The sequence below is a fragment of the Triturus cristatus genome, chromosome 7, assembly GCF_964204655.1.
Source record: "Triturus cristatus chromosome 7, aTriCri1.1, whole genome shotgun sequence".
Classification (NCBI taxonomy): Eukaryota; Metazoa; Chordata; class Amphibia; order Caudata; family Salamandridae; genus Triturus; species Triturus cristatus.
The window spans coordinates 543,175,318-543,192,692 of record NC_140590.1 but is presented as its reverse complement, the minus strand read 5'-3'; the positions used below and the strand labels follow the sequence as shown (position 1 = coordinate 543,192,692).

Sequence of the window (17,375 nt, the reverse complement as noted above, 5' to 3'; positions counted from 1 at the left end):
TGTCCCCGGTCACTGTGAAGTGACCCAGACTCCGTCCCCTCTGCTTTCAGGCTCCTCTTAGCTCCAATCCAGGCTTGGATCACGCCGGACACTTCTCATCTTCCCGGTAGCAGCACTTCTTCACATCACGCCATTGAAATCAACAAGCGTTTCCGACACCACTTGCCCCTATGCACCGGGCTCCCCTGGGATAGGTAACACGGGTACCTTGGTACTCTCAAGGGTGCTGGCCTTAGAACCTTCTATGTTCCAAAGGGTTTGCTTGAAGTCCTCTCCTAAGTGTCCTTAATCTGTAAAATTCCAAACACGACTTTCCCATAGAGTTGTACGGAGCTCGCGACTGTGTTCTCACACTGCATCCGGCTTCCGTGGGTCCCCTGTCTCACTACCTTGGGTGGTTCCTTGGGATCCCAGTGATTCTACATGCTCTAGGCACTGTTTCTAGTCAAGTCGTGGTTGTTATACCACTTTCTTAGTATATGGTTTGGTCTCCCCTTGGGGCCCACTGTGTATTGTGCTATTTACGGTCGTTCTAGTGCTTTAATATTGTGTGCCTGGTTCTCTAATCTCAAAGAGGTTAGTACAGAGTGTTTAGTAATAAATACATATATTTTATATATTCCTTGTGTGGTTCTCCTTTCACTCGGTCATTCAGGAGGTTATAATCAGCTAAACCAAGCTGTTTTACATTCCTTCGAGACTTAGCCTGATGGCTGCTCTCCATAGCTACCACTAGGATAGCTTTCAATAAAGGTTGCCTTTAACCTAATAATCAATAAGGGTCATTTGGACTGGTGCAAGGTGCCCACTTTAACTAGTGGATAGCATATACCAGGTCAACTTCTCACAATGGACGTAGAGACCGGCAACACTGGAAGCAAAGGTATTAGCCATGCTAGTTCCATGACTCTGTAAATACAGGGTGTCCTCAAAACAGAAGTAATTTTGGGTTAATGCCCACTTGCAACACTCCATGACCAGGTTCCTAGGTGTTTGATAGGCCCAGTCTGTCTCAAATAGAACTTCCACTATGATGGCAAGTTTATATGTATGGGGGAGACTAGTGTAGAGGCTCTCTACATCTAGGCCCATAAGGAGGTGTGTTTCTGGGTTGAATTTGAGATCTTTTAGCAGGTTTAAGACAGCTTTGGTGTCTTTCAAGTATGTTGTCGTCTGCTGTATTAGAGGTCTCAGGAATGAGTCTGCGAACTTGGAGAGTGGTTCTAAAATGTAATCGATCCCTGATACTAATGGACGGCCCGGAGGGTTTTGTAGGGTCTTGTGGATCTTCCGTATGGTGTAAAAATATGGGATTGTAGGATTCTTGTTATTTAGGAGTTCTCCTTCGCCTCTTGTGATCCAGTCTTGTGTCAACGCCTCCTCGATCATGCTTGTGATCTTTACTCTGAGAAACTCTGTTGGATCCGTTGTCAGTGGTGTGTAATTTCTTCTGTCTCCCAGTAGACGTAGACACTCTGCGCGGTAGGCTTCTGTGGTCTCGATTACCGTTGCTCCCCCTTTGTCTGCTGGTTTCATCACTATCTCGTCATCTCTGGCCAGTGCTCGTATTGCTTGATCCTCTTCCTTTGAGGTATTATGGAATACCATTATAGCCCTTGGATCTATTTCTCCAATTTCCTTGAGAAATGCCTTTTCAAAAGTCAGGATCTCGACCGGTAACATATTTGGAGGAGGTGTAAAGGACGACTTGTTCCTTAGGCCTGAATCCCCCATCTGGTCTTCTACAGCAGGTTTTCCTTCAAAAAAGGCACGTAATTTTATTTTGCGGATGATCTCGTTCACCTCGCAGCTTAACTGAAATTTGTCCAGGTTCGCTGTTGGGATAAAAACCGAGACCTTTTTCTAAAACCGCTTGTTGTGTCTCCATCAGGTCCTTCTTGGAGAGATTGACAATTAAACTGGTTGGTTGCTTGTTCCTGCTGTATTGAGATTCTCCAAGCTCATGCTCTGTGTGGTCATTCTCAACTGTTCTGCAGATGATGCCCAGTGTACTTGTGTATTCTTCTTCATTCGCCCTTGTGGGCGTCCTTGGCCTTGCCCTAAAAAAGGTCTTGGCTGGTTTTGTTGATAATTATGGTAACTGCCAGGGTAGGGTGGACGTGGCCGTTGGCCCCAAAATTCGGGTAGTTGTTGATGTACATGTGGTGGTGGTGGGCCATAGTAGTAGGGGGGTATGGGTTACGTTGGTGGACCCTCATACTGTCTCCAAACCTGGCCATAGTTTCTTCCTCTATTTCTTCGGTAATTTCTTTTGCCACGCGCATAGTCTGGATTGCCTGAGTTCGAGTCAGAGCCATCTGGTCCTGTGTCTGAGCCCTCCGTATCTGTGTTGTAGCCAGGATTTCTACCCGACATGATAATCGTCTCTGGTATAGGGGTATGCTTTTTCATGGGTGAAGTTTCCAGAGTTCTTTTTGTATTTCTGGCTCTTGGTCGGTTTAAGTGATGCCTCAAATTCACTCATTGTTCAGTTCAACTCTCCTAACGTTTTCTTTAGACTGGCCACTGACTTCTATGATTTAAGGCGGACTCCTATGGTATGAATCTCTGTTTTTAAATCTTGTGACAGACGCGCCGCCATTTTTATGATCAACACCAACTAGTCTTTTGTACAGTGCCCAAAATTAATGACCAGTCTTCCTTAAAAACGTTATCGTGTTGGAATATAAAAGGCTCTTTGCAGACAATTAGTCCCCTTGGTGATGCATTCGCCCTCAAATATTCCGTCATCGTCAATCCGTGGAGCATTGTCTTAATCTAGATTCTCTTTAATTCTGTTAATTCATCCCAGTCCGAATATTCCACAGCCTATGTAACGCCCTGAACGTCTCAGGATCGTTTAACAGACACGACAATGAGGACGCAACCACTAGTGAAGGGTTAGTTGTTTTAATGAAGGCAAATATAATACAAAGAATAAACAAAAGTTATAGTCACTGGAATCCTCCAGGCTAAGTACGTTACCAGCCCACAGCACGGATGGTCCTAACCGTCCTCTGCATATACGCCGGTCCCGGCGTATGCCAACAGACGGCAGAAATGAAATGGCCGACAATGCCAATCGGTAGGCTGTGAGGGGCACGAAGAGTGTTGGGGAGAATCGAGGAGTCAGGGAAACACCCAGCCGGGGTCTCTACCTGAAGGGAGCAGCCGCTCAACCTCTTCCTCAGACTGCACCGGGACGCGGAGTCACCTCCTGGTGATGCGTCACCGATACCCCAATCACAAGCAAGAAGACTGAACCGAGAGCAGCCGCTCGATCGATCGATCCTATGGACTTCCGAGTCTGTAACGCGGCAAACACCTCCTGGTGTGCGTTACAGCTGGCAGTCCCTGTGTCTCTGGTCGGGCTGGGAGTTACGACTCCAACCAGCAAAAGCGCCACTGCGCTTGGACTCAGCCGAGTCAAAAAGCGAAGCTCAATGGTTGACCGGTAGAGCTTCCGGGTCCTTCACAGGTGACGATGGGGCAAGACACGGCCCAGGGAGTAACGACTCGACCTACCTCCGTTCTTGCCTTACTGGAGCACCACTCCGGAACACTGCTCTTCACGAAGCAGGTACGTCGGTGTGAACACAATATCCGACAGCGTTGTACCTCCCGGTTCCTCCCTTTATAGGGAGTGTTTTCCTTGAGTTATGTAACAGCTCTCCTCCTGTTTACATAAGGGCGTGTTTCCTTGAGTTATGTAACAGCTCTCCTGTTTACATAAGGGCGTGTTTCCCTTGAGTTATGTAACAGCTCTCCTGTTTACATAAGGGCGTGTTTTCCTTGAGTTATGTAACAGCTCTCCTGTTTACATAAGGGCGTGTTTCCCTTGAGTTATGTAACAGCTCTCCTGTTTACATAACCTCTCAACCGCTAAGCATCCTGGGAGATGTAGTCCGTTTTTGCCGGTTACCGTTTTCCTCCCCTCGTATGACAGGAATTCTTGACAGCCTATGTTTTCACATAGGAGAGGCAGGAGTCTCAAAGATATCCTAGTGAACACACGCCCAAAACAACCATTCAACACGAGACTAACCACTCAAGGTACCCTAGCCCCTGTTGTGGGACACTACCCCTGTGGTAATTGTGGTGTCTGACATCTAACAGAACCTAAAAAAACCCTCACACTGAGCGATAAGATCAAATGGGAACTCAGGAAATTTACAAATTGCAATACTGAAAGGGTGGTGTACATGATCACGTACCTGTGCAACCTAAACTACACAGAGATGACCACTAGGAAGGTGCGCACTCCCATCTGTGAACATAGGAGCAATGTTGTGGGAGAACCAAAACAACAATGGCAGCCCCCTACATCGAGTAACATCATACCATTCAGTATTTTAAGTGGGTGGTCCAAGAATCAATGGAAAATAATGAGACCATGGAAACAAAATTGTATCTTGGGACTTAACGACAATATACCGTGGGGGCATTTTGTAAGGTAGGACTGATGGATATCTCTATCACAGCCGGACAGTACCAACACATTATTATGGACGCATGAGTATCAAACTGATTTATGTGATACGACCTAATGGTCCATTCTAGACATTCCCCATGATGGTTTAGCTAAAGTATAACTACAACCTACTCCTCTTGTTTGATTCCGAAATTGGCAATTACGGTTGAGGTTGCAAAAACAACTTATCACATCTAGGAATCCCCATAATGGTGATACACTATTCCATTCAGAAATAACCTCTGGTTGAATACATTAACATCGACGATTCAACAACTCATAAGGCCTCTCACCGGAGTGTGATTTCAACAATTGTCTATCCCCAAGGTTTGCCTAATTTTTCTACCATCATCACCTCCATCGTGGTTTTTTGTTTTTCAAAAATCTTCAAAATGAACACAAATTTTTTTTATACTCTCAATGACACCATTAGCCCTCACTTCCCGGTTGAGCCACAACAGGGCAGCCATTTTATGTTGTTTATACTCTAGTCTTTTTAATGCATAGTAGCCACAACGAAGTTAAATATAAATATATATAAAAATAAAATCCCATATCCCTTGCTCAAACAAATATGCTATCTTTTGGGAAAACGGGTCCTAATGCGGACTTTCTACATCAAAGGACTCGGAGGGCGTTGGCATGCCCCGAGCCCAATTTCTTCTTTCCTTTCCTTTTTCCTCACTTCTGGATAATACCGCTAAAGGGTGGCCATTTTGAAGCGTTAGCACTCTAGACGCTCTACGTCCCAAAATACTCACGCGCAAACGTACACACAGTTACATTAAAAATGGGATCATATCAGCAAGATGCAGTTCCCGAGCAGATCATTTTGTAGGTAATCGGGAGAAGTTCAGGCTTTGACGAGGTGAGTGATCAACACGAAGGTGCCGCCCCGATCGCCTTACATTTAACTGCGACCTTTTTTAGCAAAGATTTTCTAGCCTCATACAAACCTTTTTACCAACGTTACGTTCTTCCAACAGTGTGTGACTAAAATTGGAACTTCAGTTCGGGTGAACCATGGAGTTTAGGCTTCAACAGTGATAAGTATGTGTTATAGACTTGTGGTGCGTTTTGTATGTTTTTTATGGTGTACATCCATTTTTTGATAAAACTAAAGGGTGTCAAGAAATCACGGCTTAGACACCCACAGCCACATCAGTGAATGTAAGCAATTTCTTCACGAGTGACAACGTTACTAAGTGTATGAAAGAATCACTATTTTTTAGGATCACTCAATTAGATGCGACACCAATATATCATTGATAGAATATATCACTTGAGGTTGGCTTATTCACTAATAAGGTATTCACTTTGGAAAGGAATGGCAAAGGCCACCCATCCTTATAGTTTAATCAGGAACTTAAGTGGAGACATTATAACTGTTGTTTCTTTTTGCTTTCTCATTTCAGAATAATCACAATAGGATTACCAGGTGGTATACAATTTGTACAGCACCGGAGGATAATTGTGTGATTGCGGCACTGTATCACAGTTGGATTTAGTAGACCAACCATAGGAGTGAAACTAAGTGCAACATTAGAAAATACAAGGTCTTGAAGAATAGCCGTAGGGGTAGGCTAGAAACATTTTGACCTTTAGGATTTGGGCTCATTAATATCCTATATAGTCTTATTTTTTTCCCCTGTTTTTAATTATACCGACTGGGGGTAATAATAAAAGTATCATCGCCAACTAGCCAGGTATTTTTTAACATACACTTCCTTTACCTCACTCCTCCCCAGCAGAACAATCTGCCTCACATAGTCATTACTACCAGTGCTCCCGCGTAGTTTGTCTGGTCGCAGCACGCCCCGTTCCGTAGCGGAACGGGAAGGACCCTACGATGAAGCATGCCACAAAGAGGTAACCCTGGTGGGTGAGGGTTTTACGAAAAACCTTACGGTTTTCCACAAAGTGAGCGAACAGGAATAACTAGGAACTCCACGCAGCAAGTGGCGGAGTCTTCTGTACCGTGTCTCCGTTAAATAAAAGAGTTGTGACCCCATTTTCTGATCATCTGTTGAACTTGATGTCACACAAGGGAGCAAGAGAGATCGAGATCCTTTATAGTAACTAGGTGATAAATGTAACTGACCTGAATACACTATCTCCTTGCACCCAGATTTGCATTTACTCTATTTCAACGTGAGGCCATGGTGCTTAACCTCTCTATAACCAACCTAAAGCGAAGGTCATGTTCTTGTGTACTACTAAAGACCAACGCATCGTCTTCATAGATTTTCAGCCCCACCAGACCTTCCAACACACTCTCCATCGCTTTCTGAAATGGAGAGGCCGCAGAGATCAACCCAAAGGGCATCCTCGTAAACCTACGTAACATTAGCAAACATCATTTTGTTGCAGCGGTCCAGTGAATTTGAGCCACTATTTCAAGAGTCCATGTGAGCGCCATCAGGGAACAAGGGTTAATAGTCATAGGGGGATGCCCGCAATACATTTAGTTAGGTCTTGAACATTACTGCCAGGAATGTCATATTGCAGTGACAGTTCAAGGTTGGCAATTGTTGTGAATACTGTAGGACTGTTGCCTTAAGACTAAGGTGAAGAATGCAAGATTAATTTAGGGTTGAATTATTAGTCATGATGTCACGGTGCAAACAAGGGGTGTGCTCCTTGTATAGAGGAAGGACTGGCCCTTGAGTTAGGAAATTCATATACATTTTCAGCGCTCGGGTATGTTCTTTAAAGAGAGAAAGGCGCGCGAAAAAATTGCTATCCATAACTTATGACTATTCTTACAAGACTGAAACAATATCTGGGAATGTTGCTGATGTATGATCCACGTAAACGGGCGAGTACCTGTCGCACGGGGGTGCTAGCACCTATGATGCCATTATGTTTGCGCACGGTATGGTCTTTTCTCAGGGAAAAGAGTACAGATGAGTTAAGACAGAGCAATAGCACCAATTTTTATTGGGTTGACCACATAGCCATATTTTCCGATTGGTGCATTTTCATTGCAACAATGCGTGCTTGCTTGCAGTATGGTTAAGACATGCCATGCTTTTCTTGGGGAGAGATGTGGTGTTCTGGGCTGTGCTGTAGCTCCCTCGTGTGAATGGGGGGAGTTGTTGTATCCTGCATTGTGCTGTCTTCTTCGAATGTATGAGTGGACTTTTGTAGATTTGCAGCACATTCTTGTATCAGTTATATAATACAAGGGCAAAACAGATGTGATGTAGTGACTGTGGTGAGGGTTTTACTGTAGTCAGGTGGTGAGTAAATGCTATGGCTTGAACATTAATTCACGTTGGTGTTAATATATATGATGTGCACATAGTGAGTATTTAGAAAAAACAACCTGACCAGAAGCTGCCCGTCCTCAGTTGGCATTAAACAGCGAGTATCCTTCAGATGTTACATTTTACTTGAGAGTAAAACCCGTCTTGTAAGCTGTGAAAGCCTCTGGATAGTTGAAGAGTGAATATCTAAACGCAACTGGTTTTACAGGCTTTGAATCACGCTATTAAAGCATCGAGAGGTGTTCTCTGCCTGTAGTGTGTCAGGCTGTGGCAAGCATTTGTCGTCACCCTTTTACTTTCACGGCTATATATAAATCTTCTACATTTGGGAGCACAGAGGCTCCAATGAGAGGCAGTGTTTTTGCAGAATCTTTGGTGCTTCTTCCCCTCCAAGGTGGATTTTCTCCATGACCTAGTTTGACGTGGGCGATCTACCCGCCGAAGGATCGACCTTCAGACCAAAGCCCCCGGGCTGCTCTTATGCTTGTTAAGGCTTCCAGGGCAAGCTGCAATACGCTGATGCTGCGTTGGTGTGTGCGCAGGAGTTGAGCCACTGGCAGCATCGATTGCATGACAGAATACTGACATAAATATCATTTTTTCTTTTCTTTAGCGCGATAAGTATCAGAGCGCTTTACATGAGCACTTTAGTTACAGACGGACACATTATTTTTTGTTAGGAACGGGGAAATGAAGTGATTTGCCCAGAATCACAGGATGTTTATCGTCGTTGTCGAGACTCGAACCCGGTTCCCCAGCTTCGAGGTCGACCGCTCTAGCCGTTAGGCTACATCCTCTACCCAAATGTGCTAAATATAGTTAAAAAAACATATCATCCCACGGTCTGAAGATTTTCTAACATCAACGTTAACGGACAATATTTTTGTAGCCCATATTCGGATACCCATATTCGGGTACCGCGCTACAGATACACACGTTCAGGCATACAAATGTGTCCGATTCAGGGGCGTAACGCAGGCCTCCGCAGCCCACGCGGTGCGGGGGGGCCCCCAAGCTCTAGGGGGCCCCTCAGCACAGCACTCTGGCTGCAGAGCACCTGATTGAGCCCAGAGGGGGCCCCTCCACAAGCCTTGCAGGGAGGCCCCCTCGAGTTTCGGAAGTCAAAGTCACATAACCATAAAGGAGACCCAAGTCAGGCCTCTCCCGTCTCCTCCTGTCGCTATACATCGACGAAGGGCATCACCTATCACTCTCTCAACGAATTAGAAGGAAGTGCACAGAGGTGAGAACGTCTCTACCAAGTCCCTCAACGAGTGCCTGCTGCACGCCACAGCTGCAGAGAACATGAAACCGCGAGCAGTTCCATTCGTTTAGGATCCGAACGAGCATGGCAGCTCTGAGCACGGTTCGCCCCTCTTTTATTCCATGTATATATGTAAGGGCCTATCCTACAACATCTGGAGCAGTATGTACCCGAAGATACTCACAGACCTGTGTCTCCTTTTCCACAGAGACTGGTTTTACGGGCTGTACACGATCAGGGTCCTTGTCGAGACATAGCAAATTGGAACAGACAGGAGCAAATTAAAATAAACTCTGAGAAGACAGAAGACATGGCTGTAGAACCAGAGCAAAAACAGAAACACAGCCAGCAATTAGTGAGATGCATCCTATGGTTGTAAGAGGCATGTGATCTCCGAGTCCTGTCTGACTCTAGCCCTCACATGCCACAGCAAGTTGAAGCTACATTCAAGACAGTGGTTCAACTTCTTATGGTAGTCTGAAAACGGTGCATACCATTCTCCAGGCTTAACCATTGCACCTGCCTAATCGAGATCATAGCAATGCCCTCTTAGGAGAATTTCTACTTGTACTAGTGAGTAAATACCAGTTCGTTCAAGACCGGGCTGCATTCTGCTGTGTACATAAACCACCTCTCTATGTTGAATACTGGCGTCCAGGGAGATAGAGACACCGGTTCAACATAGCTGTAAGGAGTCGTGCACTCTGAAATGCCGAGGCTTTTCTTCTCTAGTGAGGAGCTATTTTTTGTCTGGGCAGTTTGCACTTAAGCTTCCATAACTTTACCATAAAAAAGGATGCATGCTAAATTTGTGTCCGTTTTCCCATATGGTGGGGATTCTAAAGGTACCCAGGGTTTGTAGATTTCCTGAAGGGAACCACGAAAATAGACAAAATGTAACATATTTTTAAATGGGAAAAACGTGCAATGCATGAAAGGCAGCAACAAACGGTTTGCTGTGGTAAGATCGCAGTCTTCCTAGCTTTCGGGAACAGGGTGAGTTGTAAAAAACATCATATTGTTTTACTCAGTTTTTGCAAATTTCTAAGAGGGAGTCGATTTTTAAAAATGTTGCGGTTTCTATCAATTAGTGGCTTGTTGTAAAAGTAGATGTCAAACCTATGGGTGAAACTGGAAAGCTATACATGCACGAAAAGGTGGCAACATTCTGGATTCGGCAAAGGGATTACTTGTATACATCACTCATGGTTTTCCCAAAGAATATTCTCATTGAAATACAAAATAATAAATCTATTTGGGAAAAATAGAAATAGGCGACAATGTTTTACTCTATAATTTCTTTTGTCCCAATGGCCGATTTACAAAAGCAATATACGGTTATGTCTTTCAGATGCTTCTGGCTGCAGGGATATAGTGTTTGTTGGTTGTCCAAAAGATATGTGCTACATAGAGTCATCAAATGAGATGCAACTTATAATGACTTTTTCCTGTGTACAGACTATGCATCCATTTTAATGGTAAAATCTGATGAATGAAAAATGGGTATGAAGGAAACATACACATTTGAGAAGTTTGTAAATATGAGGATGACAGGGTCCTATACCGGTGCTAGAACATACACAGTTTCAGGAAGTTATTTGTGACATCCATACAATCAGGTGAGCTGAATGAAGACCGATAACACTATGTCATCCCAATAGTGTAAAGGATAAGGGAGAAGAACCCCCCAGTACACACGGAGTATCAAAAGAATGTCCAGAGCACCACCAAAATTAGTTGTAAAGGGTCCGTCAATCTAGCAGTTCCGTTTCAGTAAAATGAACTTCAATAAACGCAAGGTAACCACAGAAAAACCGAGGATTCCATTGGTTTTTATTCCATTCTGTAGTATTTTGATGTCATACCTTTTCTCCTATGTTACCTTGTCCCTAGCTGCTCAGCCTGTGTGAGGGTGCTGAGTGGAATGTTTGGTGTGTGGGTTATGAGCGGAATGCTTGGGTGACTGGATGAGGAGTAACAGTTGGTGAGAGGGGCTTAGCAGCTAGCAGGTTGCTCCCGGTGGAGTTGCTGTTGATAAAGATCTACACCTGCTGATGAGGACTTTTGCTACTTGTTTACCTACCTGTCTTCAATCTAAATAAACTTGCGTGTTACTCTTCACGCCAGCGTGGTCCTTCATTACTACACATTCCTTGTGCAATTACATTCACAAACAACAGCAGACACGCGTTTTGTCGTACTCAACAACTTTTTCACGGCTCTAAACACGTGTGAATGGTTCATCCGAAGGGAAGTGTAAAAAACACAAATCTGATCCTCAGAGACCCGCGGGCTATAGGTAGGATAATCTTGTTCTAAAAAATACAGAGGAAGTCAAGCACGATAAAGTCCATTCATAGCAACAAGGACCCTGACATGTCCAGATCTCTATAGCACGATCGCCCTATCCAAGTCCACGTGTAAGTGTAGCCACAATTACATGTGTGGCTCCGAGGATCAGGATTCGTTTCTTTAACAGCAGCCCCAGACATGGTGGTCTGCTGAGCCCAGCAGGCCACCATACCAGGGAGGGCCTGCCATTCCCAATGGGGTCGCAAATTGCGAGAGGCTCATTAATATTCATGAGCCTCTCTATTTGCGACCCTACTGGGAATCGCAAAACAGTGTAATAACACTGTTGTACATGCATAATAGCGCTTCGCAAATTGCGAGTCGCAAAAGACTTGCAATTTGCGAAGCGCTATTTTGCTCATCGTACATCTGGCCCTTAATACATAATAACAATCCACCCTTAAATGCACATTGACTAACATATGCTTTTTGCCAGCAATGTATCAGGCCTACTGCCTTTATCGCAACCTTCATTAAAAAAAAGAAAAATAAGGCCTATAACCTTTATCAATGGCTTGTCACCATAAGCAACTCAGATCTACTGTGTTGGCCATGGACCTTCCTATAACAAAGCCATCCGGTATACCGTAATAAAATTATAAATATCTACGCAATTACAGATGTCAAGACAAACCCTACTAATAGAGCATAATATGGATTACCATAGTGCAAATACTCTATTCCCATGGTTTCTTTTGCGGGTTAGCATCACCAAACCCTTGCCTATTATGATAACCTGCGAGATAACGCACTGAAATAAGAATCCACCCATAAAATCTCATTGTCTTTTAAAAAAAAAAAAAACTTTTCACTGTTAAATCAGGCCTACTTCACCACAACTTTTCATTATTATCTGATCACACCCAAGTAATCTGGCATACCTTTTCCCAGTGAAGGCCATTAGCATTTACCATTGGCATGACACTATATCCAACACGAGCCTACTAAAGTGCACATAAGATGGCCACCATCAGCTATACAGTTATAAAGTTAAGCATATGAAAAAATGACAGTTGGCAAAACTATATGCAACGCATCTCAATAAGGCCTAATAAGGATTGTCACAGTGAAATTCACCTCACAGTGTTTGTCAGAGGGGGTAATCAACACTTAAACCCATGCCCTATATGATGACATTAAATGTTACCAAATACCTTTCTACAAGCCTGTACCATCGGTGATGACAATCCACTGTTAAGAGGCCTATTTCCTTTCACAGGCGCTTTCCACAATGAATAAGCCAGGCCTACGGCCTTTGTCAGAGCTTTGCCTTATAACTAGACAACACCTATGGCATCTAGCATAACCTTTCCCCGCACACCAATCGGGCCTATAGCTGTTATCACTGGCTTCTTGTCATCATAACCAACTCCGGCCTACTGTACAGAGCTTAAGCTTTCCCTCAAGTCAACCAACAGGCACACAGTAGTAAACTTACAGCTGTATTCAAAATTACAGGTGGCAAAGAAAACGCCCTCTCTCCTAAGCAGCCTAATTAAGGACGATCATAGTGCATATCTTCTGTCTCCATGGTTTGTTCAGGTGGGTCACTAGCACCAAAACTCGAGCATACTGCAACAACCCGTGAGAGTCACTGTAACAAAATATCTGCCTAAAGGCTTTAACACAGAGTAATAACAATCAATCCTTAAAAGTGTTTTCCCCGTAACACGTGTATTTCACAATAAACGGGTGTCGCCAACTGGCATGGTCATAATATTCCATGGTAAACAGATCAAAACTATGGAATCTGGCACAACTTTTCTCAAGGAATCAAGAAACTTTACACGTTAACCAAAACAACCATATGTAAGTGCACATAAACTGGCACCCATAATGCACACAGTTATAAAATGACAAATATGTAAAAAAAAGACAGTTTGCAAAACAATATACCACCCCTCTCTATAGGGAAGAACTCTTGCCTACTATGGCGATCTCTGAAATTACATGATTCTAAATACCTTTCTACAGCCTGTAACAAAAGGTTATAACAAACAACTGTTAAAAGGTCCACTTAATTTAACAAACGCTTTTCACAGCCTACTGCCTTTGCCATAACGTTTCATATGAAGCAGACCAGACCTACAGCATTGGACATAAAGCTTCCCAGTGCACCAATCAGGCTTACAGCTTCACACAATAACCAATGTGGGCCTACTGTTTTGCATATAGGCTTTTCCACAAGGCAACCATCAGGCACACAGTCATAAAATTAGAACCGTATGCAAAATTAGAGCTGGTAAAGCAAAATCTATCGCTCCCGAAACGGCCTAACAAGGATTCTCACAGAGCAAGTCTTCTATATCCACAGTTTTACACACAGGGTAACCAAAAGCCCTTGCCTAATATGGTAATCTGTGAGATTCCTTGCAACAAAAGACCTTTCTGTAGGGTTCCATTTAGAGTAATACAAATCCACCTATCGACTTTATCATGCACTTTTCACAATAAATATGGCAAGCCTACGGCTTCTATCATAATAAACATATGTAGGCCTATAACCATGGTCATTGGCTTGCCACCATAATCAACTCCGCTCTGCTGTATTGTGCTGGTCACAGACTGAAAAACATATCTCGGGCTACGAGGAAAGGTCTTCTCTCGCAGCTCGAGATTTACAAATAAAAAGTATCAGCAGGTTCGTTTGCTCTGGGACACTCAACAGCTGACTGAGGTCCAGTCATACGGATTTACCACCAAATACGTATAAACATTTCTATGTTTCAGCAACTCGAGGAGCCTGGAACGTGCTCTTGGTAAAAGTTGCAAATGCACCCATTCTCTCTGGTCTTTGATTAGAACATAAGGGAATCATTTTCCTTCACGGATTCTTCTGTGTCCTGAGCTGATCATCATTGGCAGGCGTCTGTGTCAGTGCTGTCCGAAGTCGTGTGGTTCCTGGTCCTATGATTTCATCGGGTTCCAGGTCTACATTCTTTATGTACTTTTAAACATAAGGGTACCCATTCTGACAATACTGACCCGCGGGAAAGTTATATGTGCAAATACAATGATTAACACTGGACTTATTTAGACCACGAATAGAGCATTCTGAAAGGCACATACCATTGCTTGCATGTCAACTACGAAGTATGAACTCGGTTCCTTTTGTTAACTTACATGTATGAATCATCATCATCATGTTATGCAGCTGTTCATCAATAAATGTACAGTGCTCATAAGGGATGCCTCATTGGGTGAAACAAGTGACATGCAAGTGAGCAGACCAGAATTTCACAGCAAACAAGATTTACACTTCACACAATGTTAATTAATACAGTGGCTAACTATAGGCTAATTGCTTAAATGTGGTCTGTATAGGTAATTAAAAGGCCATCATTAGGAAAATGCATTTGAGAGACTACTGTCTTGTAAATGACGTATAACAACTGATCACCAGGACAGGATGGAGAAGGCTCTCATACTATTCTGCACAAGGGGCAGGGACTCCCGCATCACAAATGGAAACAGCTGGCCCCATTTGTGCCAAAGGGAAACAGGCACCGTACTCATTAGTTGCCACGAGGTCAATGTATGTGCCTTTCTAAATTCTCTATTGGTGTGCTGAATTAGCCCTTTATGAACCACTGCTTTTTCATATACATTCCTTATGTGGCAGTACCTGGGGGCTCAGATGCAATCTGGGTACTGAGCTGTTAATAATATGCTCATTATGGAGTGTTTCTATGTGGCTGTACTTGGTACCTTTAACTTAATAAATGCTAGTGGCTGTGCCCACGTTTCCTTTTCCAGCTAGTGCAAGGCAGCTTTGTTATGTATGTTCTTAAACCTTCCTATATGGTACATTTCAAAACGAATTCTCTCCATTCTCTAAGTTGATCAGGCTCTGGAAGACCCCTTCAGACGGGGGCGAGCAGGGTTGGGCTTGCCATCCTTCCACACTTGCATGTTTGAAGGCTGGTGGGTTGCAAGCTCTGTAACTGCTTCCGGGGCAGGACGCACGGGCTGCCATGACCTCAGCGAGGCTGGTTTGAACTGTTTGCAGGGCTAGTTTTGGTTTCCAGTCCGGACCTGGGAGTGAGGCCTTACCAAATAGACTGTGAAGGAGAAGAAAGACATTTCTAGAGATAAGCACTCCCTGCAGTGCCACAGGCTGCCACCCCAGAAGCGGACTGAGTTCGCGTTGAAGTAAAAAAATACACACACGCACAAAAACGACCTTCAGGTGGAAAACGAGCGCGTCTGAAACATGTGAAGTGCTCCAAACAACAGGGGATGGATGGATTCTAATGAAAGACGTTTTGAGATGATTTCAAGTAAATAACATCCAAATACATCAATGAATCTTTTTTGAACGTTCCCATTCCGCCCCCCTCCCCCACCCCCCACCCACCCAAAAAAGGGCCCAAAGCCTCCTCTAGAACAAGCCTGGTAGTCACCTGTTGCACGTACTCGTACAGCTCGTCTGCATCAGACACATGCTCCGCTTCTGGCTTTCCCAGTCGGTGCAGGATAGTGTAAAGGACTTCCTCATACAAGAGACTAGACTGGAGACAGTGAGAGAGAGAGCACAGGTGAATCAACATACATTGAGGGATGTTTGAGAAGATATACGCATAAGATGGAGGCAAGGTCGCAGGCACAAACAAAGCATGTGGCACTATTTTCGGATTTGTGAAATGTATTGGCAACACACCATGGGATTTTTTTTTTTTTTTTTTTTTTTTTTTTTTTTTTAAGAGTCCGGCATGCATCACCTCAATAGAGAAATGTCCCAAAAATCCCCTGTAATTCTGAGAGCATCTCAGTAAAGGACCACCCCCTTAAATCCCTTTCAGTTCTACATACCTCTCCTCGAAACAGTATTCCCTGAAAGAATCCTTTAGAGTCCCATATGAACTACCTCAGAAGAGAACACTGCTACAGCAACCCCTGGACTCCCCATCTGCACAACGTCATAAAGGAAACCTCCATACAATTCCTTGAAGTCTCTCACATTTATCATCTTCCCTTGAAGTCACAAATGCACAACCTCAGAAAATAACATCTTCACAGAATCAGCTTAAGTTCCATAACATAATCTCTGAAGAGAATTCCCCTGCAGAATCCCGAGAGTCCCACATGCACGACCTAAAAGTGAACCCCTACACAGAACATGTTGCAATCCTGTATTTAGAGTTCACCCATCGTCAGTAGAGAACTCCTCCACAGAATCCCGGAAACAACCACATGAACTTCCCAGAACATAACTTTCCCCAAGGTGTACTCAGGAGTCACACGTGCACATTCAGAAGAAAACTTCCCCATTAAATCCACAGGAATACCACTTGCACAGTTCCAGAAGAGAATTCACTAATACTCCCATATACCCAGCCTTAGAAGAGAATTCCTTCACAGAACCTCCTAGCCTACCACATGCCAATTCATTGAGCATAACTCCCACCACAAAGTTCCCAAGAGTCCCACGAGTACAACTTCAGAAGAAAAAACACCCATAAAATAAACTGGACTACCACATGCACATCAGAACTGAATTCCCCAAAGAATACCCTGAATACCTACCCACATGCCCATCATCAGAATAGAATACCCCCATGGATGCCACGGACTTCCATGGTGCATCCCAAAAACGAAACTACCCCATAGAATCCCCAATAGTTCCACATGCTCAACCTTACAATGAAACTCTACTGAGGAATACCCTAAAATTCAAAATGCTCATTGTCGGAAGAGAACCCCCCACAGAATACCCAAGAGTCCTAAGTGGTCTTAGTTGGAAGAGAAGTCTCATGTAGAATCCCCAGAAGTTCCACATGTACAAAATCAGAAAAGAGAATGCCAGGAAGGGCGATTCTCAGATTAACATGCATAGAGAATCAGGATTTCGTTAGACATGGGGGCTAACATTACGCAAACCCTTTTATTGCCACTTCAAATCAGCAGCACCTTTAAAGAACTTCAGTAAACAAAAAAGTCACTGTAACAGAATACTCTTCTCTTTTAAATGCAAAACTGTAAAGATCACAAAATCCTTCCTTCATGTGCAACCTTCCAT

At 43.8% G+C, this 17,375-nt stretch overlaps 1 protein-coding gene across 4 annotated transcripts in view; it reads right to left on the bottom strand.

Moving 5' to 3' along the window:
- UNC13D (unc-13 homolog D) overlaps positions 1 to 17,375 on the bottom strand; it is a 697,875-nt gene that overhangs the window by 528,879 nt on the left and 151,621 nt on the right. For all 4 annotated transcript variants that reach the window (XM_085616967.1, XM_085616965.1, XM_085616968.1 and 1 more), the window contains exon 4: positions 15,760 to 15,867. Coding sequence is in view for 2 of the 4 variants with exons in the window: in XM_085616965.1 (XP_085473091.1) it covers positions 15,760 to 15,867 (108 nt within the window). In the remaining 2 variants the exon portion in view is untranslated. The remainder of the gene's footprint in view (positions 1 to 15,759; positions 15,868 to 17,375) is intronic.